Source organism: Porcisia hertigi, chromosome 28 (assembly GCF_017918235.1).
Source record: "Porcisia hertigi strain C119 chromosome 28, whole genome shotgun sequence".
Taxonomy (NCBI): Eukaryota; Euglenozoa; class Kinetoplastea; order Trypanosomatida; family Trypanosomatidae; genus Porcisia; species Porcisia hertigi.
Window position 1 is genome coordinate 621,841 of NC_090587.1, and position 27,870 is coordinate 649,710.

At 58.1% G+C, this 27,870-nt stretch overlaps 5 protein-coding genes across 5 annotated transcripts; all 5 read left to right on the forward strand.

Annotated features, from left to right (window-relative positions):
- Positions 1-491: 491 nt before the first annotated feature.
- JKF63_03542 (uncharacterized protein) lies at positions 492-2,441 on the forward strand (the record flags this gene model as incomplete). The annotated part of the gene is made up of 1 exon (XM_067899544.1): positions 492-2,441. The coding sequence occupies one exon, from the start codon at positions 492-494 to the stop codon at positions 2,439-2,441; it is 1,950 nt and encodes a 649-aa protein (XP_067755783.1).
- A 1,793-nt stretch (positions 2,442-4,234) lies between these two features.
- JKF63_03543 (uncharacterized protein) lies at positions 4,235-5,554 on the forward strand (the record flags this gene model as incomplete). The annotated part of the gene is made up of 1 exon (XM_067899545.1): positions 4,235-5,554. One exon carries the CDS (start codon positions 4,235-4,237, stop codon positions 5,552-5,554), a length of 1,320 nt encoding a protein of 439 aa, XP_067755784.1.
- A 2,472-nt stretch (positions 5,555-8,026) lies between these two features.
- On the forward strand, positions 8,027-22,310 carry JKF63_03544 (uncharacterized protein; the record flags this gene model as incomplete). The annotated part of the gene is made up of 2 exons (XM_067899546.1): positions 8,027-8,611; positions 19,539-22,310. The coding sequence occupies 2 exons, from the start codon at positions 8,027-8,029 to the stop codon at positions 22,308-22,310; spliced, it is 3,357 nt and encodes a 1,118-aa protein (XP_067755785.1).
- Positions 22,311-23,620: 1,310 nt separating this feature from the next.
- JKF63_03545 (uncharacterized protein) lies at positions 23,621-24,946 on the forward strand (the record flags this gene model as incomplete). Its single annotated transcript, XM_067899547.1, has 1 exon — positions 23,621-24,946. One exon carries the CDS (start codon positions 23,621-23,623, stop codon positions 24,944-24,946), a length of 1,326 nt encoding a protein of 441 aa, XP_067755786.1.
- Positions 24,947-25,613: 667 nt separating this feature from the next.
- JKF63_03546 (uncharacterized protein) lies at positions 25,614-26,966 on the forward strand (the record flags this gene model as incomplete). The annotated part of the gene is made up of 1 exon (XM_067899548.1): positions 25,614-26,966. The coding sequence occupies one exon, from the start codon at positions 25,614-25,616 to the stop codon at positions 26,964-26,966; it is 1,353 nt and encodes a 450-aa protein (XP_067755787.1).
- Between the last annotated feature and the right edge of the window lie 904 nt (positions 26,967-27,870).

Genomic DNA, 27,870 nt, shown 5'->3' on the forward strand with positions numbered 1-27,870 from the left:
CTGCTCGTTGATCAGCACTGCGGCCCGTTGTTCCTGTCTTTTGTTTTTTCTTTTCCTGTCGCAGCTCTCCTACTTTGCACCCGTCACACACACTGCTTCATCCACTGTTATCTCTCGTTGGTGTGACTGAGTCGCGCGTGTGCTTTTTCTCCACCATTTTTTTGCAGAGATACACTCTGTAGTGGTGGGCGGTCGTCTCTCGCTTCTGGAATTGTCCGCCTCATTCTTCCACCCTCCCGCCCCTTCTAAACGCGTTCATTTGCCGTGACCAAGGTGACAGTGGCGTGTGAACAAGTGGTCAAGTCTAAAGTGTCTGTGTGTGTGTGAGAGAGCTGCATTGAAGGAAGCCATCGGCTCCCACTCTTCTTCTTCCCCCCCCCCCTTCCCACCCTCTTCCTCCACATACACATAAATCTACACCACTTGCGTCAAAACCACCATTTGTTTTACGCGTTCACTCACCTTCCCATCGTCTGTAGTTTTTTTGCACCATGGCTCTCTTTTATATTATTGTCACGGCGCTTGTCGTTCTGGCTGGCTACTTGTACTTGCGATTGAACCAGGCGACATCAAAAGGCTATGGCGCCGCATCCGCCACTGCCGCTTCCAATCCCAAGAGTTCCTGGGCGGCGTCGGCCGGCAGCGCCGCTCCCATCGCAGGGAACAACACAACTCTCGAACATCGCAAAGATGTCACAGTCCTTTTCGGATCGCAGACAGGCACGGCCGAGATGTTTGCCAAGACGCTAACACGCGAGGGGGCGAAGCTGGGTGTGACCATAAAAGTATGCGACGTGGAGTCTTATGAGACTGGTGACATGGAGAACGAGAACCTCGTTATTCTCATTTGTGCCACCTACGGAGAGGGTGAGCCGACGGACACCATGAAGGACTTTCATGACTGGATAATGGACGACTGCCGTTTGGTAGGGGAGGAGCTGGAAAAGGTCAAGTACGCGGTGTTTGGCCTGGGTGACCGTCAGTACAAATATTTTTGTGAGGAGGCCATTGTCATGGACCGCCGCTTTGACGAGCTTGGGGCAAAGCGCATTTTTGGTCTCGGCTGTGGGGACGCTGGCAATGGGCAACTCGAGGAGCAGTTCGATGAGTGGTGCAAGGATCTCTGGCCCGCGGTCGGGCGTGCTCTGAACACGACCCTTAAAGAGAACACAGAGGAACTGGTGGAACCACAGTGTCGAATCAAGTACTGGGAGGAGGCCGAGGCACCGCTGGCGTTCCCCAAGACGGCCTCTGTGCTAGAACCGATGCAACGCCTGCCGGTGTGGGTACCCGTCATTCGCAACGAGGAGCTCCTGCGCCACACAGAGGCGGGGTACAGTACTCGCGCCATTGACTTCAGCATCAGCAACACGATTATTTCGTACCAAGCGGGCGATCACCTCGGCATTCTCCCCTGTAACTCCGATGAGGTTGTCGCTCAGTACCTGCACGCCCTGAGTATCTCCGACGAGGAGGCCAGCCGTGTCTTTTCCCTGCAAGATAAGAAGACGCTCAAGAACGTGTTCCCGGCCCGCGTGTCGGTGCGCACGGCGCTCAAGTGGTATATCGACCTCGCTGGACCCCCCAAGAAATCGACGCTGCGTGCCTTCGCCCACAGCTGCAGCGACCCCGCGCAGAAGGAGGAGCTGCTGCGCATCCTGCGCGTGGGTCCGGAAGCGCAAAAGGAGTTCTCCAAGTTATGTGGGAAGTTGCGGAACGTGCACGGCTTCCTGAGAAAGTTTGACACGGCAAAGGTGCCCCTATCCTTATTTCTCGAGCTTATGCCGCGCATCGTACCCCGCTACTACTCCATCGCCACCGACCTTCTCGCCACTTCCACTTCTGTGGGAACCGCGGTGGCCATCTTGGATGGTGGCCTGTGCACGAGCATGCTGGCCAAGTTACAGGTGGGTGACCAGGTGCCCGTGTTTGTGCGCAAGTCTCACTTCCACCTCCCGCTGAGGGACAAGAAGCGACCGGTTGTGATGATTGGCGCCGGCACCGGCGTGGCGCCTTTCATCGGTTTCATAGCACGCCGTGGTGTCTGGATGCAGAAGGGCGCTGAGCTGGGCAAGGCCATGCTTTTCTTCGGCTGCCGCCGGCATGACGAGGATCACATTTTCGAAGAGTATTGCACAAAGGCTCTTCACGAGGGGCACTTGTCGGTTCTGGATGTTGCGTACAGCCGTGACCAATCAGAGAAAGTCTACGTGCAGCACCGAATGAAGGAGCGGGCGGCGGAGATATGGGAAATGCTGGCGTCGGGCGCAAACATCTACGTTTGTGGTGACGCGAAGCGTATGGCCAAGGACGTTGAGGCAGAGCTCAAGCGCATCGTAGAGGTCAATGGCAATATGTCACGCGACGAGGCCACTGAATACATCAAAAATATGGAAACGGAGGAGCGCTACCTCAAAGATGTCTGGTCGTCTACGCTCTGAGGTGGGGCGCGGGCGCTGCCAGAGAGGGGTAAAGTTCGAACACCTCATGAAACTCATGATTACGTTTTGGTGCGAGGTGGTTGTGCGTAGTGTCATACTCTGGGTGAGACCATCTGTGTGTTTTTTTGCGATGGCCACAGTGGCGGTATATAAACCCCCCCTCTCCCTCTCAAAAAAAAAAGAAAAGAGAGTAGCAGGCGGAGGCCAGAAAAAAAAAGCAACAGTCAGGAAAGTGTGTACTCGGAGCATCAAAGTGTTCATTCATTGATGGGATGGGGAAACAGGGAACGTTGCGTTTGTATTTCAGTTTCTTACCTTTTTTTTTCTCTTCTCCTCTCTCTTGACATGCGGCTCATATTCGCAGCTCTCGCAGTTGTCCACTTGGGGGGATACCGCAGGTAGTGCTGATGTGGGGGGGGGGGAGGGGAGGGGGGGGCTGTGTCTGTGGGAAGATTGGGTACGTCATCTCATCCCAGTCTCCTATTTTTTTTTAATTATTCCCGTCCCTCACTCGCTCTTCCTCCTCTTTCCGGTCGAGGGCACGCTGAAAGGAGGCTTTAGACGTACTCTCCTTCCCCCTCCCCCCCCCCTCCCCAAACCCCCGGTTGGCGGTCCCTCTTCCCCATTTTTCCTCTTTCATCTTTTCTGCGTGCATCGCCATGTATTGCAGTCGGTGTACATACAGCTCTCATGCTTTCCTTGGTGGTGTTTCGACTGCACGTCTCTTATTAATCCGTATTGATCCGCTGCAACAATTCTTCCCTCCCCTCCACAAAACAACAAAAAAGATGAACATAAACAGCATAAACTGGTGTCCATAACATTCCTCAAATATTGATTGCAACAGAAATGGGGGGCGCTCGATGTAAAAGGAAGCAAAGAGACACACACACATACACATACACGTCTATTGTGTGGTGCGCAAGGAAGGGGGGAGGAGGGGGGTTGGTAGAGGACGGTTGGAGGGGGCGGCCTACTGATGATCGGCCTCTGCACATGTCTTTTGCTCACACCACCTTTCCTCCCTCCTTCCTCCTTCCTCCTTCCTCCCCCCCTCTCTCTCTCTTGTCCTCTTGCTCGTGGGTCGTGGTTCACAGTAAAATAAGAGATTCAGAGCAGCTGGTAGAGCAGCGAGCGCGCTGATAGCAGCGGGGTATATAAAGATAGCTTGTGTTGTGGCAAACTGGGTCTAGCACGGATCTGACCTGCTGGGCTTATTCGTGTCTACCTCACCTTGTGTTTTCCTCTTTTATTGTCGACACAAAAGGCAGGTGCACTACCTGGGCATACTCGGTGGGGCTCCACCGTCGTCGACCCAGGGCTCGATACGAACCGTGCTCCTCAACAACAATAAAGTACGAGTATACCGATGCGACGACAGGCACCAGTCTTTCTTTGTGTGTTCAACCGAAGGTATCTTTGTCGAACTCCTCCTTTTCCTCACCCTTTCTTGTTTTGCTCTTTCCCGAATCACACACCGGGGCGGATGGGTGGGTGTGTCGGTGATTCTCACCAGCGCTTTGCTTTTTTCTCCTGTTGCCTAGTGGCACACCTCCAGGTAACGCAACGCTCCCCACCCTCTTAATCTTGGCATCAAAGCCCTGCCGCGTAGTCCGCCCCCCCCCCCCCTTCCGTCCCCTCTGCACATTACAGCCAAACGCGCACACACATACATACACAAACACACGTATACATATATATATGTATACACACGCACATACATCTCCATAGATCAGTACCATCACTAGTTACCCCTCTCTTCATTCGCAGCTCCGTTTCCTCCCCCCATAGCCATGTCTTTCATATTGATGGCCTGTACTGATATCCGGGCCCAGAAGATAAACATCGAACTTCCCTTCGAGCGACCGCCCGCCTCGTTGGAGGTACTCCGCACTGTGCTAGAGCGAATTTTCCGTCAAGAAGAAAAGGCCATCAAATGCTCGTTGGGCTACATCGACATGCGAGCATGTGAGCCCTTCACCGTCAACCGCCTACAACGCTACGATGATGACTCGCAGAGTTGGGTGGATCTCACTTCCATAGATCTTCTTCAGACCTACGATCAACTCTATGTTTTCCGCAAGAACAGCACCAAGGCAGATATCTCCACTCAGCGCGAGCTGCCACCGCCTCGGGCATCTGAGTTCTTCTTCGATCCTACCACCCCGGGGTCGTTCAATACACCCCGGGCCTCCGTGCGTATAGGAGAGGACGGTGGCGCGGCCGCCTCTGCACCCACCCGCAGTGGCTACAATGAGAGGTTTTCACCGAGCCATACACTCCCTAGCCTTGTAGGAAGCCCTTACAATCCCAGGGGCGCCCTCAATTTTGTCTCTGCAGCTCAGCCTCTCGGGCGCGAGCCCGATGATGACCCCTCTCCGGCGTCACCTGCGCCGCCCATGGGTGCAGCAGCCGCGCCTGTATCGCCACGGTTGTCGTCGTCCTTCTACTACAAGGAGCGTACCACACCGGAGCGAGTGGAGTACCTCTTCTGCCTGGGTAGTCAATCAAACGGTGGCGCTGTGCTCACAGAAAAGGCATTCGAGCACATTTTTCGCATGGCTAGCGTTACCTTTCCTGTCGAGGTTCTCCAGGACCTCTTCTTCCACTTTGCCACACGAAGCGGTGATGGTGTCAACCCCGCGACTATCGTCAAGGAGGGCTTCGAAGAGTTTGCGACCTACTTCCCAGTTCTGGTGAACATCGCCTACCAGCGGATCACGAACCAAGACCGCGAAGAGGCCATTCACGCAGCGCAGCGCGACAACACCCATCAACTAGAGTACGCGCGACGTCAGTTACGGGCATTGGAGGACCGACTTGTAGCTGCACGCAAGGAGGTGCAGCAGACCGAGCAGCGCCAGACTCGCCTGCAGGAAGACCTCTACGAACTCAACATGCAGCGTGATCCAGAATACTGTCAAGAGGAACAGAGGCTACTAGATAAGGAGGTGAGCGTCTTCAAGTACCGTGAACGACTGTGTCGCGAGGAACGCGATTATGAGCGTCTCGCCATCGAGCGACGCAAACGCGCCGTGGCCGCATCTGCCCGTGCTCGGTCCACCTCCCCAAGAGGGACATACGACCCAAATCGATACGGTCCCCGTGATTAGAACGGGGATCCCTTAGTGAGGTTGTTGGCTTACTGGCGTGCACCCGAAAAGAACGGAATCCAGCACCAACAGAGGCGGTAGTGTACCAGGGGCGTGTGTGTGTGTGGGTGTGTGTGTGTGATGCAGATAAGAAGGGTGTGGTGAAGATACACTGGGTGATGCGCTTCATTTTTTTTTTGCCTCCTAGATCCGTATCGACTGCCTCTCTCATGACACTGAGCTGGTACTCTTCCGCAGGTCCAGAGGAGCGCATATGGGCCAAGGAGTGAGTTCATGGAGCATGCATCACGTGGTCTGCGTTGAGTACTACTACTCCCTTTATTTCTGTGTTCGAATGTTGCTGAGGCAGGCTTACTTGTACAGGTTTGCTCAGCGGCTCGCTCCACCGCCTCTCCTTTACCTCTTTTTTTCTTACTTTTTTTTACTTTTATTGGTTGCCACATTCCCCACGATCGGGGCCGCTCATGAGAATTTACAAAGCATTGTGCGCCTCTCTGTGGGGTCAGGAGACCGTGTCCGTTTTCTGAACTTGGCTTTTTGATTGTGTTTTTTTTGGGGGGGTGGGTGAGGGGGGGGAGGTGTGTCTTTTTCATGGATTGATCACTCCACTCCTGCGACGCACCCGTGAAGGCGGCATCCTCAACTTGCGTCTCCCACCCTCTTTGTAGGGGCTGAGAGACGGAGTGAAAAACAAACAAACAGGAGAATACAGACTTGTCTTTCATCTCTGCTCTTTGGAGATGATTTCGAGATTTGTCGATGAGACAGGAGGAGTGCCCGTGCTCCCATTCTGCACCAAGGCAACTCTGGCGGAGAGTTCTTGCCGGTTACAGGTATGTCCTCGATAGGGGTTTGAGGCTTTTTTTTTCTGTGACTGGAGCTGTGCAAATATGTGGAACACGTGACGCAAACGAATACGGCAAGTAGTTGATGAGGCCCCCGCATGCAGTCGAGTACTCGCCCCCCCCCTCCGCCACCCCGTCTATCTCTATCTCATACTACCTTTGAAATACTTTCACTTGCATCCCCCTTTGTCTTTTCACTACACCGACGATCACCCCGCCACATTGCACGGCCGATCTAACCGTGCCCCTCCCCCCCCCCCCACCCACACCCCACACCATTCACCCCCTTTTGGGTTGTCTCCGTCAGACCTCTTTGTTTCCGCCTTCCCCCCTTTTCCATTCTTGCTGGTTTAGTTTAGTTTTCGGAAGCCATTTGGACTCATGGAAGCCACTTTGCGCATCTTCTCTCTACGCCTTATTTTTTCTTTTTTCTTGATGTGCTTGATGACGAGCTGACCCCGCATCTCCTTCCCTCCAATCCGGCCCTCCTGTCCTTCACCCCCTATTCTTTCCCCTCTCCCCTCTTACAGCGTGACGCCATCAAAAACCAGTGCGCACGCGTGTCTAGATGCCTCTGTGTCATTGAATTCATCTATCCTACCTGCTGTGTGTACATCTCTCCCCCCCCCCTCTGTGTGTGTGTGTTTCTTTTTTTTCTTCTTCCTCTTTTCGGATTTCCGTGTGCCGGCGCGCCTATGCGAGTATGCAAACGCCTGTGAATGGGTGCCCCTGCTTGTGCCCCTTCAACTGGCCCTCCCCCCCGCCCCCCTCCCTCCTCCGTCACCGCCGTTGCTCTCTCTTGTGTCGTGTCTGTCCTCCTCTGTGCGCCTGTGAGGAGGGGGCTCTCTAGCACGTTAGAGGTGTTCTCCCTATGCTCTGCATGAAGGCTGAAGGAATGCAAGACGGAAATGCGGGTGATCACTGAATTCACCCTTTTCAAAAAAAAAAGTGGGGAGGGAGGGAGGGAGGGTGAAAAAAGCAACACCATTAGATATATTTATACATACATGTTGGCGCACACACACACACACACATACACATACACATACATGTGTATATACATGTATGTGCGTACGTGCGTAAAAGAGGGGACGGTGGTGTCAGTGGCTAATGTTTTGTGAGTTTTGTTTCTATGTTGTTCATGAGTAAAGTTTGTCAAGTTGAACGGGCACGAACTCCTCTGGGCCTTGCTGCTGAGAGGCGAGAGGCAGTGTGTATGCTTCCATGGACATGCACTCGCAAGACGCCATGACTTGTTTGCCGTCGCTAGTGTGCTCGGCAGGGTCGTCGCCGTAGTAGGGGGCTCCCGTTTATTAGGTCGAGTGCCCCCCCCCCTTTTTTTTTTCAAGGTCCTAACGGGATAACCCCCTGTGTTCACTCCCTGTATCCTCACCCCTACAGTCAACTCCTCCCAAACTCACTGGTCTCGCTTGCTCGTTTTTTCATATTCCGCTTTTGGCTCTCCCCCTGCATTGATCCCTGTATCTCTTCTGCGTGGGCATCGCACGATTGTTGCCGCCATCACACACCCGGCTAGACAGAGGCTCACGGCTTGGAGCTACACAAGCTGCTGACGAGGGCACACAACTCCTCTTCTGCTCTCCCCCTCACGGCTCCGGTCACTATCATGCCGTTCGATACCGTGGGAGGCCTGCCCCCCATGCCAACGCATGCGAGGGGGGCTACCGTGTATTATCCAAGGCAACCGCGCGTGCACATGCCCACCCACGCCCCTCCCCAGCGTGAGCCCGTCGCTGTAGCGGCGACGGAGTCATCATCGCCTCCCCCGTCGGTAGAGAGTCCCGGCTGGTATGCCGGGGACAGTGGCGAAGGTGAGGGTAGATTGTCGACGGTACCGATGCGAGCCTCATCGCCCAAGGCGCTCGTCCCGTTTGCGACCAACGATGCCCCGCCGCCAAACCCGTGGCGGCAGCGGACAACACTCGGTGAATTGGAGGCGCGGCAGCGCAGAGACCCCTACGGTGTTGCCCAGCTGAGACCCGCCCTGCAAGTCGCGAGGGAGTATGTCGGCAACGTGTCCGATTTCTCGAAGCCGCTGCTGGAGGCGTACCACACTGCGCAGGAGCTTGCGCAGGTGACGACGGCGGATACGTGGCCGCTGCGCCGCAGCCGATACCTGCAGTGGCTTCGCCATGCGGCTGCCACGGCGCTGGAGGCGCAAAAGCACCGCATGCACCCCTCGTGCGAACCCGTGTACTTTGCCGCGCCGGTGCCCAAACGGTCAGAGGCTGACAGCAACTTGGGCCCCGACTCTGGCAGGCGTCCTTTTCCCAAGACTACTGACAGGAGCGACCTTGACAGTGTCCGAACCAGCACATTCTCCTCATGTACAACGCCGCTGCCGCGGCTTCCGTCATCCTCGCTAGGGACGTCACCTGCGACGATGACGGAGCCCGACGTCCGCCACACTGACGCCGGCGCATCCATGCGGCGAAGGATGGACAGCGCCGGCGGTGCGCTGCCGCCGCTCAGCGGGGCGAATCCGAATGAGCTCGCGGTGCGGCACCTTTTTCGGACAGCTCGCATGGCAGCCGCGTCTGCCGCGGATAGTAGCGCCGCCACAGAGCCGCCGTGCCCAGCGCCTGCTGATGAGATTGGGTCATCTCTGCCCGAGCAAAGCATGTGTGACAGTCCTCGGCGGCGGTCGTTATCATGTCCAGTAGGGGTGACGGCAGAGACACCCACGAGCGGCGGCGCGGGCGCTGTGCTATGTGGCCAGGAGGGTGCTGGCCGCGCCTCAGCTGATGGTGCGATTGCGGAGGTGTTCATCGACCGTGCGGCACCAAGGGTCGTTGTCCCTGGAAATTCAGAGAGCGGCGACGACGACGACGACGACGACGACTGCTCGAGCACCCCTAACTCTGCGACGGCGCCGCCGTTTGAGTATGACCTTGGGGGTGTTCTGCGCCATCGAATGCACCGAACTGTCGCCCTTTTCACCGCCTCCTCAAAGCACACGCTAGATCAGCCTCCGGTGACGACGAAGACGCACACTTTTTTGGGAAAAGCGAGACTGTCTACCAGTGCGACCACGTCGGCGCCTCTCGTCAAAGCAGCGGTACCGGAGGTCCAGTCACTAACAGCAGGCGACGGTGAGGCCTGTCTGGCGCCACTGGTGTCTGCCGCATCTCAGAACGCGGCGCGAGCGCTGCAGCGGCTTCTCTATGAGGAGGAGTACGAGCGGGGTGTGCTCTACCAGCTCGCCCTTCAGTCGTCGCCGGCGCGCTGGTACTCGACGCTGTTGCCTGGCGGCAACGAGGGCATCCGATTCCGTCTTATCGCACCGCCGGACATGTTTGGGGACGAAGCAATCCGGGAGCGTCTCCGCTCTGCCACGCGGCGCGCTGCGAAAGCGATCGCGCAGCCTCGACGTGACCTCATTGCAGCTGACGAGGCCCGCCTCCACGCAGCTGGGCGTGTGTGCGACACGAGCAGCAGCGCTGACCCATCCAAGTGCGTCGATCACTGTGTCGGCTTCATGGTGGAGTGTGCCGCTGGCGAGAAGGCGCGTATGTTCACGGAATGGGGCTCCCTCCACGCAAACCTCTCTGCCCAGCTGCAGCTGTTCACCGAAGAGATGGAGCAGCGCCGTGTGTTGCTTGGCGAGTTTCTTTCGTGCACGTATCCTGCCCCGTGTGCATGTCTGAGCCTGGATCTGGAGGTGCTTGCCTTGTCAGCCGTGTCACTAGAGCCTACGGTGAGGCCTGCTTGCTGGTATGCCTCTGTTGTGCTCGGTCGCCACAGAGACATCTTGCAGCAGGAGCTCCTGGAGTGCTACAAAGCGGAGCGTAATGGTCTCTACGGTTTGTACAAGGTCGTATTTTTCGCCCTGTACTGTTACGACAAACTCGTTACGGAGGAGGCGCGTTGCTTTGAGCGGATGCTGCACTACCACGAATTTTGTCTCCGTGTGGCAGCGTCACGCGTGCATGAGCAGGTGCTGCCGCGCAGCGAAGGCTCGCCACCTGACGGTGCCGTAGCACCTCGAGCACTTCCATCCGACACCACTGCACGCATCTCGGGGCGGAGGGCGCTGCAATGGGTTTCTCCCGAGTCTGTTTTGTTGCCCCGAACGGGCGCAGGAGTGCTGTGCCGCCGTGACTCGCGCATGTGGCGGCTGCGGCAGCGCAGACTGCGCCACTGCGCTCTCACCGATTCCCCGTTCTTCTCGTATCTGGTTTACACCGATTTGCTCTCAACCGCCGCTGCCGAGGAGAAAGTGCGTAGGATGATCTCGGATGCTCAGACGACGGAGCACACGGATCTGAGGCAGCACATGATAGGTGAAGAGGCGCTTGCCCGCCTCTGCGAGAGCGAGTCGCGCTGCCGCGGGTGCATCAGCATGGGCCAGGACGAGGGACGCGCCTCCATATGCGCGGGGCCCTTCACTGAGATTTGCCAGCTTCACTCGACCAAGGCTCTGGCAGCGCAGGCCGGTACAGGCGCCCAAACGCCGGAGGCGGTCCGGCAGGAATTCGTTGCCACAGCGGTGGCGGAGAAAACGGCAGTTGCGACCGGAGAGATGATGCAGTACCAGGCGATTGCGCGTAACGTGTGGCAGCACCTCCTCGCCTTGCTGGTCGCCGATCGCTCTGCCGTGCAGTCGGCGGCAACATCGCGCGAGTGGCTAAACCGTCAGCAGCATGTGTCACTGTTCAACAGCGAGCACCGACTGCGCAACGGTATTGCGCTCTTGGAGGAGGTGGATGCTCGTGCGCGCATCACGGAGGCTCTGAAAGCATCGCTGAAGAAGGCACGCAAGCTCGAGGCTCTGCGGCTGAGGGAGGAGACGGCGTCTGCGCTCTCTCGCGCGCAGGACGCGCGCGACGCACAGGAGACGGCCGGACGCGCGCGGCTGCGGCAGGGGGAGTGGCTGGGAAACCCTAGGCGGCGCCCCAGCGCTAACAAGCAAGCCGACGCTGTGGACCATTCGACCTTGGCTATGTCACTGGAGGAGGATTTCGAAGCATTTTTGCCAAGTAGCTGGAAATGACCTCTAAGTGTCTGCTGTGGACTGCCACGGCGTCTGGCGTATCGGTGCGTGCACGGCCAGCACCCACGACTCTCCATGTCATGATGATTATCATTTTCTTCGATGTAAAATGAGCCGCACCGGGTGCTCAGTGATTCTCCCTCTGTCTGCACCTTGCCTGAGACCTGTTTTTCCCCTCTAGAGGCGGGGGGATTCGTAGGGAGGGGTGGGGGGGGAGGGCAACGGGGCGTGTCTGTGCGGTGCTCGCCTGTTCCGAAGTGCCTCTGGCCACCCCTAACCACCCTGTGTACGTATCACTGTGATTCATCTCTACGGATCTCTGTTGGAAACACGCACATATATATATGTGTATATATATATATATATATATATGTCTATGTATGAATTCTTTTTTCTAGGTTTTTTTTTCTGTTGTCCCCCTTCGGCGGCACTTTTCGACCTACAAACAACTATGCGACGTCTCTTGTCGCCATAGTTGCTCCGCTGTTCCACGTTTATTTTTCCTGTAATCTGGAGAGCCGTGGCATCATGACACTCAGCATGCCGCAACACCTCGCTCAGATGTTGTTGTGCTTACTTCCCTCTTCCACTCTCTCACACGCCGCATTAGCGCAGGAGCAGCACTCCTCGTCGAACAACCAAATGGAATTTGGATAAGAATACAGCGAGCCGACTGACGGCTGTCGGGGGACCCCTCGACCAGACGGAAATGCCGGTCGGCTTTCGACGAAAGCCTTTCGCGTTGGATGCTGCAACACGGTGTGGGGAGAATGAGTTATTGTCTTGTGCATGCGCAGGGCGGTACCGAACAGCCCCACAAAATAGAGGGGGAGGGGGTGCGAAACGGCAGCACAGGAGAAACAGCGCGGAAGGCGCCAAAGCAAGTCCATGTGATGGACTGACTATCATCTACGGCTTATCTGCACTAGTCGCTCTTTTTTTTTCCAGTGAGGGACACCCTCTCTTCGCGTCTGCTGTCTTTTTTTTTTGGGGGGGGGAGAGTGCTCGCATGTGCGCCCACTTCCACCACTTACCCCGCTTCTCTTCTCCCGCCCGTGCACGGCAAGCGTTGCACTGCAAATATCGCACAGCACCAGAACCCGCCGGCTGAGAAAAAAAAGTAATATTCAAGAACGGAGAAGTGGGAGTAGTCGGAGTGAAGCGGCGGGCCACACTTTTGTGCGCCGCCACCACTCGTCCTCACGTCAACCCGATTGCAGACCCCGCGTTTCTCTCAGCTGACAGAGGACTCACTGCTGCTGGTGGACGTCTCTTATTCGTTTATAAATGCCTCCGAACCGTAGACGCGAAAAGTGACTTGAATACGATGCAATCGAAGGCTAATGCACCACCGCATTACGAGTGCCTCGGTGTGGACCCATCTATCGACGCCGCGGACTTAGCGCGGCACTACAAGAAGCTGTCACTGCAGCTGCATCCAGACCGGGCGGCGTATCGAAACGACCCTGCGAATGAGGCGCACGTGCAGGCTCGTTACCAGTGCATTACCGAGGCGTACGCGGTTCTCTCTGACCCAGAGAAGCGCAGCGCATACGACGCCGCACACGGGGTAAACTTCCGATCGCGTTTGGTGCGGCTGCAGGGCGTCATTGATGGGCACAAAGCGATGGAGCAGCAGCGCACAGCGACGGGCCGAGATGCGGGCGGGTCGAGCTGCGTGTCCTCTCCCACAGTCCTCCAACCTGGGACGCAGCATCAGCATGCTGCCCCACAAAGAGACCCGGCAGAGGACTCTGATGACGACGACGAGGAGTATGATCCAAACGAATTCGCTGCCCCATTTTGTGGTGAGCGGCATCTAGACGGGTTGCACGGTACTCATATCGACAGCAGCAGCGACGCGCACGAGGGGGACGACTGCATGGCTCGTCTATTCAGCTTAAAGCTGCGCCTCGGTGTGGAGGCGGCCCCGCGGACATGCCACGGGGTGCCCGTGACGCAGTACCAGGAAGTCGTGCTCACCCGTGCGCTGGGATCAAAGGCGCCGCCCTACGCCCGGACATGGGGTCTCATCTTTGACAAGAACGAGCTTGTGGGCCTTGATGGCGACGACCCGGAGGGACTGGAGAGCATCGGCGGCCTGGCTGCCATCCCATTCCCATCGGTGGTTCAGAGGATCAACGACACTATGGTGCATTCGACAACGGACGTGCCGCGGCTGCTATCTCGCCTCTATGACGCAGAGCCCGCGCGGGGGGCCACGGTAGGCGCCACCACCGTCCCAGCTGCGTCGCCTGACGGAGCGCACACATGTAAGAGTGAAGACCTCTGTGATGCACGGGCTGAGGCTTGTACCGCTTCGCCAGCGCCCTCGACGGAACAGCTGCGCTTGCTCTTGGCGTACAGCACCGTGGCGTACGACCTTGTTGGTGAGGTGCACTTGCTACAGGACAACGACGTGCTGGCCCGCCTGGTGCCGTCGTGGTGTGTTGTGCCACAACTCAGGCCTCTCATACGCGACGCAACCGTGCGTTGCGTGAATGAAAAGCAGGTTCGCTCCGTCACGGAGCTGCGCGCGGCCCTACGCGTGGCATTGCGTGACGAGGAAGGCGAGGGAGCCGTGCAGGTGGTGAAGCGCGCTCGCACGTCGCGATCTGTCGCGGTGCAGTTTTGCCAGCTTCCTTTTCTGTAATGACGATCGTTGCGTGAGAGGCTGTGTGTGATTGAGCCTTCGTCGGGGGCCTGGTGCCTAGTCCGCTGTAGGTCTCGCTCGCCACCCTCCTTTCTCTTTTTCTCGTGAGATTGTTGTGTTCGAGAAAGAAAAAATGAGAGAAACTGTATTGTTGCACGCCTAGTGCTCTGTACTTGCGGTGCCTCCTCCCCTGCGAGTATGGCACGGCCACTGACATCACCCGCACCTTCGCACTGTCAGTACGTTTGAGGTGTGTGTGTGTGTGTGTGTGGCTGTGGTGTGATGGGTGGTGTGATGGGTGGCGTGACGGGTGGGACGATGGGCGGATAGGCATGACGGGGCTGTTTTCGCCTCGCCACAGACGCTCTGCCACCGGAGTCGTGGCTCTTTCGATCTCCCCTTCCCCCCTACACCTCTCCCGGTGCTCGCCGGCCAAGGGCCGCTCCTTTCTCCCCCTCCTTCCCTTCTCTGCCGTCTTTCTGTTTTGATCTCCGCTATTGTTTGCATGTGCCGCAACTCCCATCCTGGCGTCTCTCTCCTTGCCATCTTTCTGCTTCCAGACACACCACCGCGTGCGAATCCATTGCCCCGCACCCGCCCGCTATACACGTCGACACACACACACACACACACGCAGGCTCCTCTCTACGCCTCCGCCTTCACCTCACCGACTCTTCTCCGTAACTCAAAGGAAAAAATGTTTCTTCGCAGTCGGCTGTTCTGCCAGGCTGGTGTGGTCACCACCCTCCAGGATCAGTATGCCTCCACACGAAGCAACATACAGGGCGCTGAGAAGAAGACGCGGCGCCGCACATCTCTCCAGGTGTCACTTGCACACAATACGGCTGGTGAGCTGTGCCGCCTGCTTGGTGTATTCAAACCGCACGACATCAACATCAGTCAGGTCGCGAATCGCCCCCACTCGTACGAGAACAAAGCGTTGATGCGGACCATCTTTCTCGACGTTGAGGCCCACATCGAGGACGAGAGCATGAAGAGGGCTATGACGGAGCTGCGTGCGACCTTTCCAAACGTGGTTGTGGCCGGGTCGTGGGTGATTCCGTGGTATCCGACAGAGCTCAAGCATCTCGACGACCTTGAGCAGAGCACGCTTGCTGCTGGCGAGGAGCTACAAGACGACCCGGAGAACCCCCACCCTGGCTTCCACGACGAGACCTACCGTGCGCGCCGTCGTGAGATTGTCAGTCTTGCCAAGAACTACAAGACTGGCGACCCGATCCCCATTGTAGACTACACGGAAGAGGAGAACAGTGTCTGGACTACGGTCTACGACCACCTCACTCGCCTGTATCCGACGCACGCCTGCGAGCAGTATAACTACGTCTTCCCGCTGCTCCTTGAAAATGGTGTGCTCAGCCGCACTCGGATGCCACAGCTGCGTGATGCGAGCCAGTTCTTGAACGAGGCGACAGGCTTCACGGTGCGTCCAGTGACGGGTTTGCTGACGTCGCGCGATTTCCTGAACGCTCTGGCATTCCGCGTGTTTTACAGCACTCAGTACATTCGCCACGCGGCCCAGCCCCTGTACACGCCAGAGCCAGACATGGTGCACGACATCATTGGCCACCTGCCTCTGCTCTCTGACCCCGACTTCGCCAACTTCACCCAGATGATTGGCCTGGCCTCACTTGGCGCCAGCGATGAGCTGCTGGACAAGCTTGCAAAGGTGTACTGGTATAGCGTAGAGTTTGGCCTTTGCAAAGAGGGTGGTCGGCACAAGGCCTACGGTGCAGGCATTCTATCGAGTTACGCTGAGGTTGAGCACGCGCTGAGTGACAAACCGGAGTTTCTTCCTTGGGATCCGGCAGTGGCCTCCATAACCCCGTTCCCCGTCACAAAGCACCAGCCGCGGTACTTCGTAGCGGAGAGCTTCCGGGACGCGCAGCAGAAGCTGGAGAAGTGGCTCAGCGCGCAAGAGAAGCCTCTGTACACCGTCTACAACTCCTACTCGCGCTGTGTGAAATCGTACCCGAAAAATACGTGGCAAATGCTGCAAGAGCAAATGAGGCGCACAAACTTCACCTTGTAGAGCTGTGCGTGGCAATGTGGCGGTGCTTCAGATACAGTAGCGGGTGCTGCTGTTCAGGGAGAGGGAGGGGATTGGGGGGGGGAGAGGGGGCAGCGCAGCAAATATTGGTATGGGGGGAGGCACCTTGCCCCCACCAGGACGGTGCGTATGTGGAATGGCTGGGCCAGGCATGCAGAGCGTCCCCGCACTCCTTCACGCGTGAGTGTGAACCGGGGGGTTACACATGCCCACACATATACGACACTGGTGTGTTGGCCACTCTTTGCCGTGGAAGACCCCCTCTCCCCGCCGTGGGGATATTTTTATGCGCTGAGGACGGTCGGGCTGTGAACTCTTCAGGCGCAGTCATACGTTTCTGTAAGGCTCTCTTCGGCTGCTCACACCGGCCCTCTTGCGATTGGCGTTCCGGGCGCAGTGGATGTTTTCATGTCCATTGTACCAGGGCTTTGTAGCATCGACTCGGCCGTTGTCTCACCGGCACGCGAGTCACCCTGACAAGCCCCCTCCCTAATCCTTGGTGTCGACGGGAACCGATGTTGGGGGATAGCAGGTTCCCCGGGCAGAACCATGGTACCGCGGCCGGCCTCAGAAGTGGTAGATTGCGAGCACTGTGCGCACGTGCTGTCGGGTAGCGTTGGCACGGTGAACACCATGCACACGCGGGGTCCATGGCCTCGAGGGGCCAGAGCCATGCCCTAGAACGGCGCGAGGAGGTCCATTACCGTTGAGCCCCAGTGTGCGCATGTGTGGTGGAGCACGCGGGCATCCTCCGCATGCGACTCGCATGGGCTTGTGCGACGTGGACGGCTGGAGACACGATGAGTGCTCACCCAAGTATGTCATCGAGTTACACGGATTTTACTGGAGCAGGTGCGCACACGCGAATGACTCATCGTGTGATGACCGAGAGGGAGCCTCGCCATACAGGGCTCGCACGGAGAGTGGAGAGTGCACTGGTAGTGTGCCCTGTGGCCTTCCTCGCCAGGATTGTCTGGCATAAGCCCAAGAGAGGACTAGAAAGGCTCGTTGACCCCACAATCCGAGCGGACGACGGCAGCGGCTTGTCGCAGGCAATGATCTCGCTGCGTTGCACCCGGCGATGGTGCGCTCTAAGCAATTTACGTGAGAGCCCTGCTGATATGCCAAGTCAAGAGTGGGGGTAGCCAATGTTGAGAGCGATGTAGTGCGGTCCTGAGCTGCCGTGTGCCCTTGCTACAAATGGACATGAAAACCACAAAGCTGGCTTTTGTATTAGGTGCGAAGTTTTGTTCTTTTTGTTGACGCACGCTCGATTGAGCGTCTTTTTTTTCCCTGTGTGAGTGGACGCCTTCTGTCGGCGTGCAGCGTTATAGGCGTTGTAACACTCATCTTTCTTTGTAGTTGCTGAGTTTCCGTTTTCTTTGGCCGGATCTTCCGGTTCCATCTCGTTCGCGGACAGCGTCCTACACGACGCCTTCTTTTTTTCGTTTTTTTTTTCTGTGTGTGTGTCTCACGCATGGGAGTCTGTATGTGTGTGTGTGTGTCTGTACGTACCCGGGTGACTGCAGGGGTGGGGGGGGGGCACAGGTGCATGTGAGGCGGAACACTCACCCTCCACTCCATCCGCCTCAAGGCGCTTCTCTCTTCTTTCTGCGTTGGGCCTTTCCTGAGTTATTTTTTTAAAAATGGTTATTAGTCTTTCCCTCGCGCGGTTCCATCCATGCGCGTGTGCATCTTTTTTTTCTCTCAGTGTACCACCGGTCCTGCGACAATTCTTCTTCTCGAATATCCTTCGATGAAGGAGTTCCTACCTGTTGTGTGTACATCTCTCTCCCCCCCCCTCTGTGTGTGTGTGTTTCTTTTTTTTCTTCTTCCTCTTTTCGGATTTCCGTGTGCCGGCGCGCCTATGCGAGTATGCAAACGCCTGTGAATGGGTGCCCCTGCTTGTGCCCCTTCAACTGGCCCTCCCCCCCGCCCCCCGCCCCCCTCCCTCTTCCGTCACCGCCGTTGCTCTCTCTTGTGTCGTGTCTGTCCTCCTCTGTGCGCCTGTGAGGAGGGGGCTCTCTAGCACGTTAGAGGTGTTCTCCCTATGCTCTGCATGAAGGCTGAAGGAATGCAAGACGGAAATGCGGGTGATCACTGAATTCACCCTTTGCAAAAAAAAAAGTGGGGAGGGAGGGAGGGTGAAAAAAGCAACACCATTAGATATATTTATACATACATGTTGGCGCACACACCCACATACACATACATGTGTATATACATGTATGTGCGTACGTGCGTAAAAGAGGGGACGGTGGTGTCAGTGGCTAATGTTTTGTGAATTTTGTTTCTATGTTGTTCATGAGTAAAGTTTGTCAAGTTGAACGGGCACGAACTCCTCTGGGCCTTGCTGCTGAGAGGCGAGAGGCAGTGTGTATGCTTCCATGGACATGCACTCGCAAGACGCCATGACTTGTTTGCCGTCGCTAGTGTGCTCGGCAGGGTCGTCGCCGTAGTAGGGGGCTCCCGTTTATTAGGTCGAGTGCCCCCCCCCCTTTTTTTTTTCAAGGTCCTAACGGGATAACCCCCTGTGTTCACTCCCTGTATCCTCACCCCTACAGTCAACTCCTCCCAAACTCACTGGTCCCGCTTGCTCGTTTTTTCATATTCCGCTTTTGGCTCTCCCCCTGCATTGATCCCTGTATCTCTTCTGCGTGGGCATCGCACGATTGTTGCCGCCATCACACACCCGGCTAGACAGAGGCTCACGGCTTGGAGCTACACAAGCTGCTGACGAGGGCACACAACTCCTCTTCTGCTCTCCCCCTCACGGCTCCGGTCACTATCATGCCGTTCGATACCGTGGGAGGCCTGCCCCCCATGCCAACGCATGCGAGGGGGGCTACCGTGTATTATCCAAGGCAACCGCGCGTGCACATGCCCACCCACGCCCCTCCCCGGCGTGAGCCCGTCGCTGTAGCGGCGACGGAGTCATCATCGCCTCCCCCGTCGGTAGAGAGTCCCGGCTGGTATGCCGGGGACAGTGGCGAAGGTGAGGGTAGATTGTCGACGGTACCGATGCGAGCCTCATCGCCCAAGGCGCTCGTCCCGTTTGCGACCAACGATGCCCCGCCGCCAAACCCGTGGCGGCAGCGGACAACACTCGGTGAATTGGAGGCGCGGCAGCGCAGAGACCCTACGGTGTTGCCCAGCTGAGACCCGCCCTGCAAGTCGCGAGGGAGTATGTCGGCAACGTGTCCGATTTCTCGAAGCCGCTGCTGGAGGCGTACCACACTGCGCAGGAGCTTGCGCAGGTGACGACGGCGGATACGTGGCCGCTGCGCCGCAGCCGATACCTGCAGTGGCTTCGCCATGCGGCTGCCACGGCGCTGGAGGCGCAAAAGCACCGCATGCACCCCTCGTGCGAACCCGTGTACTTTGCCGCGCCGGTGCCCAAACGGTCAGAGGCTGACAGCAACTTGGGCCCCGACTCTGGCAGGCGTCCTTTTCCCAAGACTACTGACAGGAGCGACCTTGACAGTGTCCGAACCAGCACATTCTCCTCATGTACAACGCCGCTGCCGCGGCTTCCGTCATCCTCGCTAGGGACGTCACCTGCGACGATGACGGAGCCCGACGTCCGCCACACTGACGCCGGCGCATCCATGCGGCGAAGGATGGACAGCGCCGGCGGTGCGCTGCCGCCGCTCAGCGGGGCGAATCCGAATGAGCTCGCGGTGCGGCACCTTTTTCGGACAGCTCGCATGGCAGCCGCGTCTGCCGCGGATGGTAGCGCCGCCACAGAGCCGCCGTGCCCAGCGCCTGCTGATGAGATTGGGTCATCTCTGTCCGAGCAAAGCATGTGTGACAGTCCTCGGCGGCGGTCGTTATCATGTCCAGTAGGGGTGACGGCAGAGACACCCACGAGCGGCGGCGCGGGCGCTGTGCTATGTGGCCAGGAGGGTGCTGGCCGTGCCTCAGCTGATGGTGCGATTGCGGAGGTGTTCATCGACCGTGCGGCACCAAGGGTCGTTGTCCCTGGAAATTCAGAGAGTGGCGGCGACGACGACGACGACGACGACTGCTCGAGTACCCCTAACTCTGCGACGGCGCCGCCGTTTGAGTATGACCTTGGGGGTGTTCTGCGCCATCGAATGCACCGAACTGTCGCCCTTTTCACCGCCTCCTCAAAGCACACGCTAGATCAGCCTCCGGTGACGACGAAGACGCACACTTTTTTGGGAAAAGCGAGACTGTCTACCAGTGCGACCACGTCGGCGCCTCTCGTAAAAGCAGCGGTACCGGAGGTCCAGTCACTAACAGCAGGCGACGGTGAGGCCTGTCTGGCGCCACTGGTGTCTGCCGCATCTCAGAACGCGGCGCGAGCGCTGCAGCGGCTTCTCTATGAGGAGGAGTACGAGCGGGGTGTGCTCTACCAGCTCGCCCTTCAGTCGTCGCCGGCGCGCTGGTACTCGACGCTGTTGCCTGGCGGCAACGAGGGCATCCGATTCCGTCTTATCGCACCGCCGGACATGTTTGGGGACGAAGCAATCCGGGAGCGTCTCCGCTCTGCCACGCGGCGCGCTGCGAAAGCGATCGCGCAGCCTCGACGTGACCTCATTGCAGCTGACGAGGCCCGCCTCCACGCAGCTGGGCGTGTGTGCGACACGAGCAGCAGCGCTGACCCATCCAAGTGCGTCGATCACTGTGTCGGCTTCATGGTGGAGTGTGCCGCTGGCGAGAAGGCGCGTATGTTCACGGAATGGGGCTCCCTCCACGCAAACCTCTCTGCCCAGCTGCAGCTGTTCACCGAAGAGATGGAGCAGCGCCGTGTGTTGCTTGGCGAGTTTCTTTCGTGCACGTATCCTGCCCCGTGTGCATGTCTGAGCCTGGATCTGGAGGTGCTTGCCTTGTCAGCCGTGTCACTAGAGCCTACGGTGAGGCCTGCTTGCTGGTATGCCTCTGTTGTGCTCGGTCGCCACAGAGACATCTTGCAGCAGGAGCTCCTGGAGTGCTACAAAGCGGAGCGTAATGGTCTCTACGGTTTGTACAAGGTCGTATTTTTCGCCCTGTACTGTTACGACAAACTCGTTACGGAGGAGGCGCGTTGCTTTGAGCGGATGCTGCACTACCACGAATTTTGTCTCCGTGTGGCAGCGTCACGCGTGCATGAGCAGGTGCTGCCGCGCAGCGAAGGCTCGCCACCTGACGGTGCCGTAGCACCTCGAGCACTTCCATCCGACACCACTGCACGCATCTCGGGGCGGAGGGCGCTGCAATGGGTTTCTCCCGAGTCTGTTTTGTTGCCTCGAACGGGCGCAGGAGTGCTGTGCCGCCGTGACTCGCGCATGTGGCGGCTGCGGCAGCGCAGACTGCGCCACTGCGCTCTCACCGATTCCCCGTTCTTCTCGTATCTGGTGTACACCGATTTGCTCTCAACCGCCGCTGCCGAGGAGAAAGTGCGTAAGATGATCTCGGATGCTCAGACGACGGAGCACACGGATCTGAGGCAGCACATGATAGCTGAAGAGGCGCTTGCCCGCCTCTGCGAGAGCGAGTCGCGCTGCCGCGGGGGCATCAGCATGGGCCAGGACGAGGGACGCGCCTCCATATGCGCGGGGCCCTTCACTGAGATTTGCCAGCTTCACTCGACCAAGGCTCTGGCAGCGCAGGCCGGTACAGGCGCCCAAACGCCGGAGGCGGTCCGGCAGGAATTCGTTGCCACAGCGGTGGCGGAGAAAACGGCAGTTGCGACCGGAGAGATGATGCAGTACCAGGCGATTGCGCGTAACGTGTGGCAGCACCTCCTCGCCTTGCTGGTCGCCGATCGCTCTGCCGTGCAGTCGGCGGCAACATCGCGCGAGTGGCTAAACCGTCAGCAGCATGTGTCACTGTTCAACAGCGAGCACCGACTGCGCAACGGTATTGCGCTCTTGGAGGAGGTGGATGCTCGTGCGCGCATCACGGAGGCTCTGAAAGCATCGCTGAAGAAGGCACGCAAGCTCGAGGCTCTGCGGCTGAGGGAGGAGACGGCGTCTGCGCTCTCTCGCGCGCAGGACGCGCGCGACGCACAGGAGACGGCCGGACGCGCGCGGCTGCGGCAGGGGGAGTGGCCGGGAAACCCTAGGCGGCGCCCCAGCGCTAACAAGCAAGCCGACGCTGTGGACCATTCGACCTTGGCTATGGCACTGGAGGAGGATTTCGAAGCATTTTTGCCAAGTAGCTGGAAATGACCTCTAAGTGTCTGCTGTGGACTGCCACGGCGTCTGGCGTATCGGTGCGTGCACGGCCAGCACCCACGACTCTCCATGTCATGATGATTATCATTTTCTTCGATGTAAAATGAGCCGCACCGGGTGCTCAGTGATTCTCCCTCTGTCTGCACCTTGCCTGAGACCTGTTTTTCCCCTCTAGGGGCGGGGGGATTCGTAGGGAGGGGTGGGGGGGGCAGCGGGGCGTGTCTGTGCGGTGCTCGCCTGTTCCGAAGTGCCTCTGGCCACCCCTAACCACCCTGTGTACGTATCACTGTGATTCATCTCTACGGATCTCTGTTGGAAACACGCACATATATATATGTGTATATATATATGTCTATGTATGAATTCTTTTTTCTAGGTTTTTTTTCTGTTGTCCCCCTTCGGCGGCACTTTTCGACCTACAAACAACTATGCGACGTCTCTTGTCGCCATAGTTGCTCCGCTGTTCCACGTTTATTTTTCCTGTAATCTGGAGAGCCGTGGCATCATGACACTCAGCATGCCGCAACATCTCGCTCAGATGTTGTTGTGCTTACTTCCCTCTTCCACTCTCTCACACGCCGCATTAGCGCAGGAGCGGCACTCCTCGTCGAACAACCAAATGGAATTTGGATAAGAATACAGCGAGCCGACTGACGGCTGTCGGGGGACCCCTCGACCAGACGGAAATGCCGGTCGGCTTTCGACGAAAGCCTTTCGCGTTGGATGCTGCAACACGGTGTGGGGAGAATGAGTTATTGTCTTGTGCATGCGCAGGGCGGTACCGAACAGCCCCACAAAATAGAGGGGGAGGGGGTGCGAAACGGCAGCACAGGAGAAACAGCGCGGAAGGCGCCAAAGCAAGTCCATGTGATGGACTGACCATCATCTACGGCTTCTCTGCACTAGTCGCTCTTTTTTTTTCCAGTGAGGGACACCCTCTCTTCGCGTCTGCTGTCTTTTTTTTTGGGGGGGGGGAGAGTGCTCGCATGTGCGCCCACTTCCACCACTTACCCCGCTTCTCTTCTCCCGCCCGTGCACGGCAAGCGTTGCACTGCAAATATCGCACAGCACCAGAACCCGCCGGCTGAGAAGAAAAAGTAATATTCAAGAACGAAGAAGTGGGAGTAGTCGGAGTGAAGCGGCGGGCCACACTTTTGTGCGCCGCCACCACTCGTCCTCACGTCAACCCGATTGCAGACCCCGCGTTTCTCTCAGCTGACAGAGGACTCACTGCTGCTGGTGGACGTCTCTTATTCGTTTATAAATGCCTCCGAACCGTAGACGCGAAAAGTGACTTGAATACGATGCAATCGAAGGCTAATGCACCACCGCATTACGAGTGCCTCGGTGTGGACCCATCTATCGACGCCGCGGACTTAGCGCGGCACTACAAGAAGCTGTCACTGCAGCTGCATCCAGACCGGGCGGCGTATCGAAACGACCCTGCGAATGAGGCGCACGTGCAGGCTCGTTACCAGTGCATTACCGAGGCGTACGCGGTTCTCTCTGACCCAGAGAAGCGCAGCGCATACGACGCCGCACACGGGGTAAACTTCCGATCGCGTTTGGTGCGGCTGCAGGGCGTCATTGATGGGCACAAAGCGATGGAGCAGCAGCGCACAGCGACGGGCCGAGATGCGGGCGGGTCGAGCTGCGTGTCCTCTCCCACAGTCCTCCAACCTGGGACGCAGCATCAGCATGCTGCCCCACAAAGAGACCCGGCAGAGGACTCTGATGACGACGACGAGGAGTATGATCCAAACGAATTCGCTGCCCCATTTTGTGGTGAGCGGCATCTAGACGGGTTGCACGGTACTCATATCGACAGCAGCAGCGACGTGCACGAGGGGGACGACTGCATGGCTCGTCTATTCAGCTTAAAGCTGCGCCTCGGTGTGGAGGCGGCCCCGCGGACATGCCACGGGGTGCCCGTGACGCAGTACCAGGAAGTCGTGCTCACCCGTGCGCTGGGATCAAAGGCGCCGCCCTACGCCCGGACATGGGGTCTCATCTTTGACAAGAACGAGCTTGTGGGCCTTGATGGCGACGACCCGGAGGGACTGGAGAGCATCGGCGGCATGGCTGCCATCCCATTCCCATCGGTGGTTCAGAGGATCAACGACACTATGGTGCATTCGACAACGGACGTGCCGCGGCTGCTATCTCGCCTCTATGACGCAGAGCCCGCGCGGGGGGCCACGGTAGGCGCCACCACCGTCCCAGCTGCGTCGCCTGACGGCGCGCACACGTGTAAGAGTGAAGACCTCTGTGAGGCACGGGCTGAGGCTTCTACCGCTTCGCCAGCGCCCTCGACGGAACAGCTGCGCTTGCTCTTGGCGTACAGCACCGTGGCGTACGACCTTGTTGGTGAGGTGCACTTGCTACAGGACAACGACGTGCTGGCCCGCCTGGTGCCGTCGTGGTGTGTTGTGCCACAACTCAGGCCTCTCATACGCGACGCAACCGTGCGTTGCGTGAATGAAAAGCAGGTTCGCTCCGTCACGGAGCTGCGCGCGGCCCTACGCGTGGCATTGCGTGACGAGGAAGGCGAGGGAGCCGTGCAGGTGGTGAAGCGCGCTCGCACGTCGCGATCTGTCGCGGTGCAGTTTTGCCAGCTTCCTTTTCTGTAATGACGATCGTTGCGTGAGAGGCTGTGTGTGATTGAGCCTTCGTCGGGGGCCTGGCGCCTAAATCGCTGTAGGTCTCGCTCGCCACCCTCCTTTCTCTTTTTCTCGTGAGATCGTTGTGGTCGAGAAAGAAAAAATGAGAGAAACTGTATTGTTGCACGCCTAGTGCTCTGTACTTGCGGTGCCTCCTCCCCTGCGAGTATGGCACGGCCACTGACATCACCCGCACCTTCGCACTGTCAGTACGTTTGAGGTGTGTGTGTGTGTGTGTGTGTGTGGCTGTGGTGTGATGGGTGGCGTGACGGGTGGGACGATGGGCGGATAGGCATGACGGGGCTGTTTTCGCCTCGCCACAGACGCTCTGCCACCGGAGTCGTGGCTTTTTCGATCTCCCCTTCCCCCCTACACCTCTCCCCCCTCCCTCCCCTTCTCTGCCGTCTTTCTGTTTTGATCTCCGCTATTGTTTGCATGTGCCGCAACTCCCATCCTGGCGTCTCTCTCCTTGCCATCTTTCTGCTTCCAGACACACCACCGCGTGCGAATCCATTGCCCCGCACCCGCCCACTATACACGTCGACACACACACACACACACACACACACACACGCAGGCTCCTCTCTGCGCCTCCGCCTTCACCTCACCGACTCTTCTCCGTAACTCAAAGGAAAAAATGTTTCTTCGCAGTCGGCTGTTCTGCCAGGCTGGTGTGGTCACCACCCTCCAGGATCAGTATGCCTCCACACGAAGCAACATACAGGGCGCTGAGAAGAAGACGCGGCGCCGCACATCTCTCCAGGTGTCACTTGCACACAATACGGCTGGTGAGCTGTGCCGCCTGCTTGGTGTATTCAAACCGCACGACATCAACATCAGTCAGGTCGCGAATCGCCCCCACTCGTACGAGAACAAAGCGTTGATGCGGACCATCTTTCTCGACGTTGAGGCCCACATCGAGGACGAGAGCATGAAAAAGGCTATGACGGAGCTGCGTGCGACCTTTCCAAACGTGGTTGTGGCCGGGTCGTGGGTGATTCCGTGGTATCCGACAGAGCTCAAGCATCTCGACGACCTTGAGCAGAGCACGCTTGCTGCTGGCGAGGAGCTACAAGACGACCCGGAGAACCCCCACCCTGGCTTCCACGACGAGACCTACCGTGCGCGCCGTCGTGAGATTGTCAGTCTTGCCAAGAACTACAAGACTGGCGACCCGATCCCCATTGTAGACTACACGGAAGAGGAGAACAGTGTCTGGACTACGGTCTACGACCACCTCACTCGCCTGTATCCGACGCACGCCTGCGAGCAGTATAACTACGTCTTCCCGCTGCTCCTTGAAAATGGTGTGCTCAGCCGCACTCGGATGCCACAGCTGCGTGATGCGAGCCAGTTCTTGAACGAGGCGACAGGCTTCACGGTGCGTCCAGTGACGGGTTTGCTGACGTCGCGCGATTTCCTGAACGCTCTGGCATTCCGCGTGTTTTACAGCACTCAGTACATTCGCCACGCGGCCCAGCCCCTGTACACGCCAGAGCCAGACATGGTGCACGACATCATTGGCCACCTGCCTCTGCTCTCTGACTCCGACTTCGCCAACTTCACCCAGATGATTGGCCTGGCCTCACTTGGCGCCAGCGATGAGCTGCTGGACAAGCTTGCAAAGGTGTACTGGTATAGCGTCGAGTTTGGCCTTTGCAAAGAGGGTGGTCGGCACAAGGTCTACGGTGCAGGCATTCTATCGAGTTACGCTGAGGTTGAACACGCGCTGAGTGAAAAAGCTAGATGTGTTCCTTGGGATCCAGCAGTCGCAAGCGTGGTCCCGCTCACCTTCACCGACTACCAGCCGCGGTACTTCGTAGCGGAGAGCTTCCGGGACGCGCAGCAGAAGCTGGAGAAGTGGCTCAGCGCGCAAGAGAAGCCTCTGTACACCGTCTACAACTCCTACTCGTGCTGTGTGAAATCGTACCCGAAAAATACGTGGCAAATGCTGCAAGAGCAAATGAGGCGCACAAGCTTCACCTTGTAGAGCTGTGCGTGGAAATGTGGCGGTGCCTCAGATACAGTAGCGGGTGCTGCTGTTCAGGGAGAGGGAGGGGATTGGGTTGGGGGGGGGGGAGGGGGGGCAGCGCAGCAAATATTGGTATGGGGGGAGGCACCTTGCCCCCACCAGGACGGTGCGTATGTGGAATGGCTGGGCCAGGCATGCAGAGCGTCCCCGCACTCCTTCACGCGTGAGTGTGAACCGGGGGGTTACACATGCCCACACATATACGACACTGGTGTGTTGGCCACTCTTTGCCGTGGAAGACCCCCTCTCCCCGCCGTGGGGATATTTTTATGCGCTGAGGACGGTCGGGCTGTGAACTCTTCAGGCGCAGTCAAACGTTTCTGTAAGGCTCTCTTCGGCTGTGCACACCGGCCCTCTTGCGATTGGCGTTCCGGGCGCAGTGGATGTTTTCATGTCCATTGTACCAGGGCTTTGTAGCATCGACTCGGCCGTTGTCTCACCGGCACGCGAGTCACCCTGACAAGCCCCCTCCCTAATCCTTGGTGTCGACGGGAACCGATGTTGGGGACAGCAGGTTCCCCGGGCAGAACCATGGTACCGCGGCCGGCCTCAGAAGTGGTAGATTGCGAGCACTGTGCGCACGTGCTGTCGGGTAGAGTTGGCACGGTGAACACCATGCACACGCGGGGTCCATGGCCTCGAGGGGCCAGAGCCATGCCCTAGAACGGCGCGAGGAGGTCCATTACCGTTGAGCCCCAGTGTGCGCATGTGTGGTGGAGCACGCGGGCATCCTCCGCATGCGACTCGCATGGGCTTGTGCGACGTGGACGGCTGGAGACACGATGAGTGCTCACCCAAGTATGCCATCGAGTTACACGGATTTTACTGGAGCAGGTGCGCACACGCGAATGACTCATCGTGT